At 44.1% G+C, this 11,667-nt stretch overlaps 1 protein-coding gene across 7 annotated transcripts in view; it reads right to left on the bottom strand.

Moving 5' to 3' along the window:
• Positions 1–10,018: 10,018 nt before the first annotated feature.
• Positions 10,019–11,667, bottom strand: part of ACTN2 (actinin alpha 2) — a 65,676-nt gene continuing 64,027 nt past the window's right edge. For 4 of the 7 annotated variants that reach the window (XM_026037363.1, XM_026037360.1, XM_026037355.1 and 1 more), the window contains one exon: positions 10,019–10,457. In XM_026037363.1, the coding sequence (XP_025893148.1) occupies positions 10,299–10,457 (159 nt within the window). In that variant the 3' untranslated portion in view covers positions 10,019–10,298. The remainder of the gene's footprint in view (positions 10,458–11,667) is intronic. The other 3 variants (XM_026037357.1, XM_026037359.1, XM_026037361.1) reach the window with 2 other exon arrangements.

Here is an 11,667-nt window from a genome sequence, read left to right as displayed (position 1 = left end):
AGYGTGTATAGAAATGTAGCTTCACGTTTCATAGATTTCTGTAGAAATATTGCCAGACTACTCAGTTTGGGTAGTAAGTCAACTACAGAGAACCAGAGAAGTCCAACTTCAGCTGTCTAGGTCATGCTGCAATGTTTAATGAAATGAGACACTGCTGAAGGGCAGCCGTTGGCCTCTGGGCAAGCTGTTCTAGTGGTCATCCCAAATACTTTTGCTGCAAAAAAACTGGGTCAGAGTTGCAGTATAGCAGGTCAAGGTCATGAATCCTCAACTTTCAAAGCCTAACATTAGAGGAGAAATACACTAAATATTCACAAAAGTCACTGGCTCCTGGAGACTGGTTAATTTTCTTGTTACTACTCCTACATAGCAAATGCAGCTGGGTAGAAGAGGGCAGTGTGTTAAGAACATTCCTGTCTTCAACTTGCAACCTTTTGTCACACTGTGTAACACCATGAAAATTCCACCCGCCACAGTGCTGGTTAACATCTCACTGTGCGCACAGTGGTTCCGTGGAGCCGGGTCTTGGTGCCGGAGAGCAGCGGTGCCCTTGCGCTGCTGCAGCTTGTGTGTAACTGCGCTGCAAACCAGGGCAGTGGTGGGGAAAGAAAAAGTTGAAAATGTGAAAGTGCYTTTAAAAAGGATCGTGTCACATAACTTAGTTTACTCTGCAGCTTCCCAGCAGTTTGGCCAAATTTGAGTGTGACAAGGCAGTCCCAAATGCCGCTGGCCCATCCTCGGACCTCGTTCCTCCCCTTGTGTGAGTGCTCATCCCCAGCCGAGTTCTTTCTTAGAGGCCAGTTCCAACCTCAGTCATTCTGTGATTTTGTTTTCAGTGAGAACAGCCCTTGGATCCAACTCGTGCAGCAGTTGTCTAGAGCTGATGCAAGCGAAGCAGCAGTGGGAGAGCAGCAACAGCAGCCCAGGCTCACACAGGTTTAACCTCCTCGTGAAACCTGAGCTACGCAGGCAACGGAATGAGCACAACAGAGGCAAAATACTCTCCAGAGGGTGAAAGGAAAAGGCATGCGAGGTTAAGGATAATGATCCTTAGCAACAAAACAGTTACAAAAGAAAATCAGCCTTAATATTATTTGAGAGGATTTGGGAGCCCTTTCCCAGATGTAATTTCAGAAATTAATGAGCAGTGCTAGAAATCCCTGTGCATAGGCTGCTGCACACTTGCAGGTACGAAGGTTCCTGCAACTGCTTCTTTGAAAAGTTAGTTCTAATATTTATAGGGACACTTCAAAAATACCCTTGTCCTAGAAAAGTGCCTTTCCTTCGTCTCATGAAGTGTTGTTCATATTCTGCTAGATTAGGCTGTTMGGATATTATTCTCCTTTTTTAATATTTAGAGTAAGGCCAGAAAAAAATTAGAGTTGCTAGAGCAATGGAGTAAAGCAGAACACAAAAGTGCCATCATTCCCATGTCCAAGAAACTCGGCATCCTGTTCTATCTTGCCTCTGCATGGCCAAATGAAACCTTGATATTAAATGTTTGATGCACAGAAGTTCCTGAGTTCTCAAATTCCTGTCTAAGTCAGTTCTCTATTCTCTGCTGAAGCTCATAGATGGCCTGATTTATACAGATGAACTTTAAGCACATAAATAAAAAATGCACTGCACAGCCTTTAAAAATAAAATTAGTGTGCTAGTAAGGTGAGACAGGATGGGGAGAGCAATCCCAATCTGTAGAACGGAGTAATGCTTTGTAGGTGTTTCAGGTGGGGAAAACATTGTCATGTGCATTGTGGTCACATAAAAGAGCAACTTAATGATCACAATAGCGTCATACAAGAAATATAGAGTAGGATGAGAGGTTTATGTGTTTTGACAGTGAATAAGATCAGTAATTCAGTAGAGAAAAAACGCTGAGACAATAAACAGATGAAAGTCCCAGAATAGCACCTTATGTAACCCTGACCTTTGCGCTGTCTTCTGAGATCATGCTGATCCCCGAGACATCAGTTGTTGTTTTTTTCCACCTGGGCAAATATATGAACCATCTCCTTCACACTGCTAGTATTAACAAGCCAAAGTTACTCTGTTAGACATCCCAGTATCTGTCAGCAGGAATAGAAACATCTTTATCTGTATCAACGGTTGCTCATCCAAAACAGCCAGACTTCCAGTTTGATCACAAAGCTGTATTCCTTTATGATTTTCAGAAATAGTTTTCTATGGCATTTTTAGACCAAGGATTAACAGAAAAAAAAAATGTTTAGTACTATAAGGAATTAGCCCTRTCGAGACACCTGTTGCACCTGTAGTATCACTGACATAAACTTAGCGGCAGGCTAAGTATGCTGGTTTCTGCAGGGGGCTGTAAACCGTTCTTCAGGGAACCTAACATCTTCCTAGTTGCAACAGGATTAAGCTATAAATCCCAGCTAATATCATTAGCAAAAAAAAAAAAAAAAAAAAAAAAAAAAANAAAAAATCAAGCAAATGTGTTTGGAGCTGTTTTCCAAGTCCCTCTCTCCCCACCAGGCTCCCACAACCAGCCTAACTCTGTCATGGATCTTCTAACTTTTCCTAACCCTCCAGTGCCAAAGATCTGATTAACCAGTTTGTTGTTCTACTGGAACCTCCATGTATTTAAATGACATAGTTTGTATAAGAGTAGAAATGAAGGCCTGAAGAGTAGAAATGAAGAGAACATGCCAGTTTTTGCATGTTCTCTTGGCTTTTGGGCATGGGTATTGAGTGTTACTCATGGTAACACTCAATGGGCATGGGTATGAGTGTTACTGAGGATACTTCAGTAACACCCATAACAAAAACTTGCCTTTCATCCCCATGTTATGCATCTTCATTCCTGTGGATGTAGCTCCCAATGGGCTACTCACATAAATAATCCTTATTTAAACAAGAACAGGGGGATTATTTCGGTTAATAAAGAGCTGTAATGTTTCACAGGATTATACCCTAGTGAAGCGTTCAAAGCAAAGTGCTGAATTCAGAAAGAAAAACACAGAGATTATTCTGATTTCAGAATGTGGCTCCTGGCTCTCTGTTCTGCAAGGCTGCTTACGACTTGTGCTATTTTGCTGTAGTTGGATCCTTGCCCTATTTTCGATGACTAAGTTACACTAGTTGTTTCTTTTCAGAATTCACTCTGGCTCAGGAATTAGAATTTCCATTTAATAAGTAATTTTATAGCCCCCACAGCCTTGAAGATAATTTTAAGCAACCCAGATTCGGCAGGCAAATTGTCGCGGGCTCTCRCTTTGATGCCTGTGTCACAGGGTTGTGAAATCTTGCCGTTTTCTGAAGAGCTTCAAAGTGCCCCTGTCGGCRCGTTTGCTCTTCCGCAGGGAGCCCYGTCCAGCCAGGGCAAAGAACGAGGGCAGCTCTGCCCCGKGGCGCCGGCAGCTGGGAGAGGCAGGGAAAGGGCCAGCGCGCACGAGGCCCCGCAGCCGAGCGCCGCCCGAGCTCACAGGTTTATAGCTCGTTTTGCTGTGGATTTACAGGAGGCGCTGCACCTTTTTCTCCCCGTTAGCACTAGCTGCTGAGGCCCCGCGGAGCAGTCTGCGCTTCGCAGCCTCGTTCCCCACAGGGTGCCCTACGGTCTCCCCGTCCGCCGCTGGTGCCGGGCAGACAGACCATCCTCCTCGTCTGCTGAAGATCTCATTTAGCAAGTACTCYAGGAGTGTCTGTTAGAGGACAAGATAGAGCAGCAGAGGGAGTAGTGCTTCATTTATTACCCTAAAACAAATCCAGGATAACTGCCTTCAAAGCAATTGCAATATTTTGTTATAAAACTAATTTAATGAGAGGAAAAACAGGTAAAGAAAATGCTAAGGTGTTTCATTTTACAGTCGAATTTTACTGCCAGGAATCCTTGTTTGATATAAACAATAAAATGTCTCCCTTCAAAATCAGATTCAAGATAACAGTGAGATCATTGAACTAGATTCAAGTGAACGTCCCCAGTCAAGATCAATTAAATTCCATGGGAGAGCTGTTGGGTGTGGGAAAAGGGCAGCCTTGGAAAGAGGCTGGCAGCTGCGGTAGGAGGGAAGGAATCCGAGCGAAGACCGGAAAGCTTGTGGGGAGGGAGAGGTGGCTTCAGCAAGGCTGGCACTGGTCCCTCATAAAGAAAATCCCTCTGCAGAGTAAGGCTTCAGTTAAGCGCGCCTGTCGTAAAACAGGGCCGTTATCTGGGCGAGGGGCTGATGTGGGGAGCTCGTCCATTACAGCAGCTCCGCTGTAGCTGTTTCGCGCCATTGCCCTCTACAAATAAAGCCATTTGGGCCATCTGCAGTCCTGGCCTGGCTTGAAGAAGCAATAAATGTAATGAAAAATCTGCCGAAGGTCCCGGAATGGGAGGAAGGGAGGAAGAGCCATCAGCTGGGGTCAGTCACAAATGAGCTCCTGCACACGGTGGCTGCTGCCCGGGCAGTTGCCGCAGCCTCCCACGGCCTCAGCTTTACGCTGTGCCCATGGGGTAGGGAGCACAGCCAGGGTGCTGGTCTGGGCAGACTTTTGGAACAGCCATTCTGTTTTTTATTTAGTCACATTCTTTAACTTAYGGTGAGCCCATGTTACCAGTGAGGCCCCTGCCCTGTTGGCAAATTAGGAAAARCATTTCTTTTCTCTGATGCCCAAGCGCGGAGCAGCTGGAAGCTGAAGCCCCGCTGTGCCTGGGCCGCCCAGGGGTGCAGGGTTTAACCTCCCCCTCCGCCTGTCATAGACAGTGCCCGAGGGCACCTTTCACTTAGTGCACTGACTGAAAAGGGGCCTTCAAGGGAAGGAGCTTTTCATGAATCAGGGCCAAAGTTATGAAGTACAACAACCAGGAGCAATTAGATGAGGGATGAGCAGGTATTAAAATAGCCTCAGGGCATTTATACCCTTAGACACCTCTATGGCTGAGAGAGCTGGGCCTGTTCAGCCTGGAGAAGAGGAGGCTGAGGGGGGACCTGATCAGTGTCTATAAATACCTCAAGGGAGGCAGTGAGGAGGAGGGGGCGGCCTCTTTTCAGTGGTGGCCACTGATAGGACTAGAGGAAACAGCCGCAAACTGAAGCACCAAAACTTCCACAGGAACCTAAGGAAACATTTCTTAACAGTGAGGGTGACAGAGCCCTGGMACAGGCTGCCCAGGGAGGTTGTGGAGTCTCCTTCTCTGGAGATCTTCAAACCCCGCTTGGATGCAGCCMTGTGCCCCACGCTCTGGGTGACCCTGCATGCGCAGGAAGGTTGGTTAGATGATCTCTAGAGGTCCCTTCCAACCTTGAACATTCTGTAATTCTCTGAACTCCCCCCCGATATACTTGGTTTCCAAGTAATTAAAGCTATATGTCAATAATCCAGTTTCTGCAAAGCAATGTTACAGATTCTAATGAAACTGCCAAAACCCCATCAACCTAGCAGGGGAATCTATTTTGAAGCTTGGAAGCTGTTTTGAAGCTTATGAAACCCTAGTTAAACTCTCATGCAGAAAAGGCTGGGATTATAGATTAATGTAGCTGTCCTACTTTATGAGGGGTATTATCTGAATGCTTAGAAAATTCTATTTTCTATGTGCACATAAATGTTCTCATTCTTTTCTTGTGAATAATAAAGTGAAAATATGTTTGCTCCCCTCGTTCCACACTTCCACAATCACTGTAATACAATATAAATCCAGGCTGCTCTTGAAGGGGCTAATTCTACCTTAATTCTACCTTCTCAACCACGTCATAAGCAGACCCGGGAAATGCTCCATTTATAAATAAATAGGATCATGGGGAAAGGGGTGATACACTCATTCTTTGTGGGGCTACCCACAACTTGGCTTCAAATTACAGAGGAATCATTCATTTAAAAAAGAAACCATAAATCACAATGAAACCCCATTTAGAACAGTTGATCTGTCTCTATTAAAATATTTAGTGTGAGACAAGTGGAATCTCACTGCAAAATGCTCCCCACCATGCATGGTGCAGACATGGCGCCGGTGAAGCGGCTCCTCAGTGCCATGCAGAGTGAGTCCCAGGCCAACGAGCGCCCAGGCTGAGCAACATCAGCCTTGGGCAAGAAGGCCGGGGAAAGAACAGGCATTTCAGGCAGTCTGAAGCCTGGGGACTACTCACCGACATGGAAAGACTTTCCAGAGCAGTGAGGTTAACACAACATCAGCATTGATTGGTCGCTCTGTTATACTGTGTAATTAGAGCAGGTACTGTGCACTGAAGAGTTGCAGGCATCTCGGGGGATGCTTTTGTCACTCAGGAAAGAGCCTTTGGGGGCTTCTTTGGGTAACACACCAAGATGTCCACACCGCAACAGCCCCATCTCCTCTGGGGCTCTTTCCAGAAGCAGCCAAAGGGGAGCTTTTTCAGAACCTACAAATCTCGACATAATGAGTAATTTACAGACTGCTGAGCGGCTTTCCCCGGTARGAAACGTGCTAGTCAAGCAATCCAAAGCGCAGGCAGGTTGTGCCAAACTTCGCAGGCCGGCAGTACAGCTGCTTTAATGGCAGTTCCTATTGCAAACTGAAAGCCAGGTCTTACACATGTAATAATTTTTACTTAGTGCTCAAGATATGTAAAGGATGCACTAGACTTCTTGCTTGACCAAACAGATCCCTCTTTCTCCTTTTCATACAGATGATTTCCTGCTTTCTGGCTGCATGTATATCAGACCTCCACCCACTTCGCTGTGTATTTTTGGGGGAGAATGACCTCAGGCTTTCCCATTCCTGACAGTCTAAAACTCCATCTGGCACCAAGTGACAGTCTCACTGAAGAAAATGAGGACTGAGAACTTGGATTTGACACAGTGAAGTCATGAATGTTCTTCTAAATTATCTTTTCATCTAAACATTATTTAGATAATATCTTTTATCTAAATATTATTCTGTTAACTAAATCTTACCAGAGTTGTTCTTAGAACACTGAAAACCCACTAATCTTAAAGGCAGGCTCCTATGGGCCCATTCTCACACTAGCCACCATCAAAGAATTATTTCCTTGTTTAATTATTCTGAATCACAGGCCATGTAATCAAGAAAAAAAGAATATTCTGCTAATCTCCCCAATCCTGCTACTAACCGGAACTATTTTCCTCCTTTATTGAGAGCTGGGTAACCAGGTCTTTAACTTTATTGAGGTCTTTAACTTTACTGAGATCTGGGTAACCTCTCCAGACACCAGGAACAGCCTAAATAAAAGTGCACGGTCTCCTCCAAGAAACAGACTAATTGAACAGCGTGTTCTGATGGAAACAAAAGCCACGAGGAGCAGCTCTGGTCCAATGGGGTTTTTTTTTGGCCAGAATGTAAGAAATGAAGAACAGCTGCAAACCCTACGTAGGACAAAAGACTGTGGGAAGGTAGCACAGAGCTGACCACGCTGTCTCTGCCTGCCTCAGCGCCCTGCTGAAGAACATTGGCTGAAAATAATTACTGAAAAATGCAGATTATTTTGGCAGGAAGATTTTCAAAGAACTATTGTATCCACCCAAAGTCTCAGAAGTTGTCTACCTTATAGTTATCTAAGCAAGTGAACCTTACTTTCTGTCTGGATTTTAATATATTCTATAGCCATCATTCACATGGTCCTAAAAAAATGCTCTACCTTCTCCTCTTGCACCTTATACTAAGTATATTTATTCCCATAGACTCAGTTATGTTTTTATAGGAAAACYCTAGCTTACTGTCCATATGGTATAGACAGAAAATGCCACTGAAACCACTGCTCCCCAGTGCTGAACGGGCCTATTMAATACGGAACTTTACAGAAACAGGAAACCTCCGTCACCTGGAATCTGACTGCAGAATATTTTAAAGGCCTTATATTTTACCCAATTTAGGGTAAAATAACATAGCTTACTTATTTAGCTTAATTACTCTAGAATTAATAAATGCTGGGAGAAATAACTATTTTTTTTTTTATATATGAAAGACAAAGAAACAATACAACATCACATTTTTAGGCAGGTACCTATGGGTAATTAATCCCTGCAGCTGCCTGCTACTGGTTCTGTTCACTCTACTACAGAAATTAGAAATATGACATGGGAATTAATTGCTTTACAGAAGTCTTTTTCTTTCRGAGCTGATAGTGTTATCTCTCACCTGCTTTGAACACCACAGCGTTTGAGTACAGGATGAATTTAGAAGTCTCTTCCATGCTATCAAAGACAGAAAAATATCACAATATAAAAATCAGCAGGTAAAGAATATGGTATGCAATTGCAGTGTCACTTATAAACTGCTTTTGTGCCAATTTTTAGTATAGTCCTGTCTCTTAAGGCAGATTTTACTTTTGTGCCCAGTTGGAAGTTTCTTGTTTTATTGTTCCAGTTGTATTAAACCGTCACAAGAAATCTGCAGATTTCTTTTTTTAAGAGGATTCATCTTGCCCACAGTCATTTGCTTGGAAATGCTGTTGCTCTAAGGCAGATCTTCTCAAAGTTATTTTTCATGGGCACTGTCCTCACAAAAAGAGAATTACGCTGCCCTGTGTCAGCAGCAGCAGCAGCAGCGGGAGCAGCTTCTGGCTGTTCGTGCACTGCAGATGTGTTCCCAGCCCTAATCTTTCCTCTAAGCCCTCTCTGGGGCCATGTACACAAGGAGGAGAAAGTTATTTGGTCACTGCCTGTCTCAGGTGGGATTGATCTGAAGCTGTTCACGCCATGCACACTTACCTTTGGGATGCCTGCTTCGGGATATACGCTTTCCGTTGATAGTTTCCACAGCAAAGGCCAATAGTGCAAAAGTGCTGTTATCTACTTACCCATGAGGGAAGAGAGAGATACACAAAGATCATGACCAGCAACCTCAGTATCAGCGGCAAAGGCTCGTGGCAAAGTCTCCCTGAAATCAAGCTAAGCTAAGAGCCATAAGCTTGGAATGTCTGTGCTTGGATGTCCTGCCTAATGCAGGGAGGTGAAGAGGGGTCCTACCCATTCTTGTCCTTCCAGCACCCAGCATGTGCTTCATGCCAACACAGATAGTGTATAGATTACAACGCATACATGACATACATTTGTGCTTTCTTTTTACTTTCAGCATGTTGAAACCTCTTTTATATGTGCAGAAATATTGCTGGTTCTTGGAGGAAAACGGTATATGACTGTCAATGACACAAGTCTCATACGGTTTTGAAAAGCAGACTTTATTTAATAGGCACATCATTGCTTTAATAGCACTGGGCTGCACAGCTCGCTTCACCTTTTRTGAATGGTTTTGTTTGATGACACTGCATTTCCTCAGTGACAGTAGGATTCAAGTAAAAAAGGTACCGCTTTCACTTCCGTATCATTTCTCAAGATGGAAATAACACAGTAAAACAACTAGCGCACAGGAGCGGAGTACAGACAGCACTGCCCACGATCCCGCAGAGCTCAACACAAACTGTAATTCGAGCCCTGCACGGTTAAAGCTGCAAGAGAGCTACGCTACGCCTGCTCACCTGGGCTTTTGCCTATGCAGAGTGGGGGTGAATGTTGCCCGCTAACACAACAAGGGACTGGCTTTCATACACTGGGAAACACAGACTCTCCAACACAGACAAGAGTGAGGGTTTCAAAACAATACAGCTCACATGAAATAGCTTCCTTATTTCTTATTATAARAGTCGTACTCTCTCAGCTGTAAAAGTTAAAGGATTAAAAGAAGAGTATTGCTTACAGAGCTCTAAAACTGCAATTTACTCAGCTTTTCAGCTCTTTTCTTCCTATATTGCAATTCTTTGTGATAACAGAAAGCCATCTCTAAGGTAGTTTAAAAGTACAGCATTCTAGATTTCAGTGATTAAGGAGTTTACTTGGTTGATATTTTTATTCCCTGAAAATTTGAATTTTAATATTTTGTAAAATTCCAACACAGTAGTAGCATACAAAACCATAAATCATTAGAGAAAAATAGCACTGTTCTATGAAAGAAAAAAGCGTTATTTTAATGTAGTTTTATGAATTTGGTAAAAGAAGCACATCTGGCATTGAGACATTTAAAAAAAAGTATTTTGTGAATCTTGAGAATTTAAATTTAAAATGTTCTTAGGTTTTACATTTTATTTTCTCACTGAATATTTCCAAAGTTAGTATCCTGGAATTTGTTTCATCTTCAAAACATTTTCTAGCATTGTATAGGACAGACAACCTAAAACCAACAATGCAGAAATCTATGCGTGCCGCACACTTTAACATACACTAGTTAAGTCACTAGCACTTTACACTGAGGGTACCTACAGCATCTGTAAAACTCATGTTTAAACTGGGCTTGCCAAAGCTTTCGAAAAGCAATGTGGGAAATCAGGTGGTATTTTCAGTGTCTAATGTGACTGCGGTGAGTTACAGGACTAGAGGTCGCTTTCTCCGTACAGTGCTGACGAGAAGGAGGTGTAATCCAGAGCGCCCGGCACGGAGCCCGGCCCGGTGTAGGGAGGCATCCTCTTGATGCAGTACTGGGCCTGATCAGGAGGCAGCTCTCGACGCAGCTCATCTGCCAGGATATAAGGCTGGGGGGTGAAAGGGAGTGACAAATTCAGCACATATTCTTTGAAGGGACAACATATTTTTCGTAGTTGTGACTAATAAACTTGGATGTGGTCCTGCCTATTCCCCTGAGACCAGAATGTTCTCCTTGGTTAGTTCCATCCATCATGATCAGTTGAGGGGACAATCTTATCAATAAACAAAATGCTTGGATCAAAATCCAATCTCAGGATACGGGACTGTGTATTAGTTACTGAGCACTGTGAAGCCATGGGTGCACCGCTAGTGATCCTCAGTATCCATAGAGCACACTACTGTCCCTTCTGAAATGATGGGACAGATACATTTCAATTAGACCCAGTTAGTTAGCAGCCTGGTTGGTTGGGAAGAACGTGGAAATGTTCTCCCTGTGTGACTCTGCATGTGCAGGGGGTTGGACTAGATGACCTCTGGAGGTCCCTTCCAACCTTAAGCATTCTACGAGTCTATGAGTTTCACTGCCAATAATATATTTATAATGCAAGATGCATTGTTACTTTAAATGGTTTGCATTTAGGATGTAAAAGATTCTCTCTGAAACTGTTAACAGACTTGATGTTACTTGAAATAAGATGAAAACCTGATCTTCCTGGGACATTGGCTTTCATCTTTCACACAAATTTCTGTGGGGAACATGTCTGGAATTTAAGACGTGGTCCACAATAACTGAGATCACAAAATCAATATAAAAGGCCAGACTGAAAAATTCAATAGAGCAAGCTTGGGCAAAGAGACCCGTGTTGCTGTGATCTCTCTCCATAGCACAGGCTTAGGTTCCTGTCAGCCCTGTTGATTACTCTAACCCCTCCAGAAACAGTTTTGTTGTTACTGCCCTCCCTTTTGCCTTCATACAGCCCTCTGTGGCTGTGGGGAAGAAGGAGAGCACCTTCTGTTTCCCTTACGAGAGGAGTGAGAACCTCGCCCTGGCAGCGCTCAGGAGGTGAGGAGAGCCCCTCTTGCCTGCTCCAGGGCAGGGCCTCAGGCGGGCGCGGAGCTGTCCCAGCCTGGCTCCCAGTAAGGTGCAGCCGCAGAGCTGACCCGGGGCACGTTAGCAGAGGCCGTGCTGCAAACTCTGCTTGAAATACCCGGTCAGCACGACGACAAGGCAGGCTGACTGCCCTCTCCTCAAGGCTGCCGTGTGGCACTAACCTGGGATTCACTATAGCCATTACACGGACAAACTGGTTTGGGAGT

Source organism: Nothoprocta perdicaria, unplaced genomic scaffold, assembly GCF_003342845.1.
Source record: "Nothoprocta perdicaria isolate Ctin4 unplaced genomic scaffold, notPer1 scaffold_197, whole genome shotgun sequence".
In the NCBI taxonomy this organism is placed as follows: domain Eukaryota; kingdom Metazoa; phylum Chordata; class Aves; order Tinamiformes; family Tinamidae; genus Nothoprocta; species Nothoprocta perdicaria.
The sequence above is the reverse complement of the archived record's forward strand: the minus strand, read 5'-3'. Positions and strand labels throughout refer to the sequence as shown.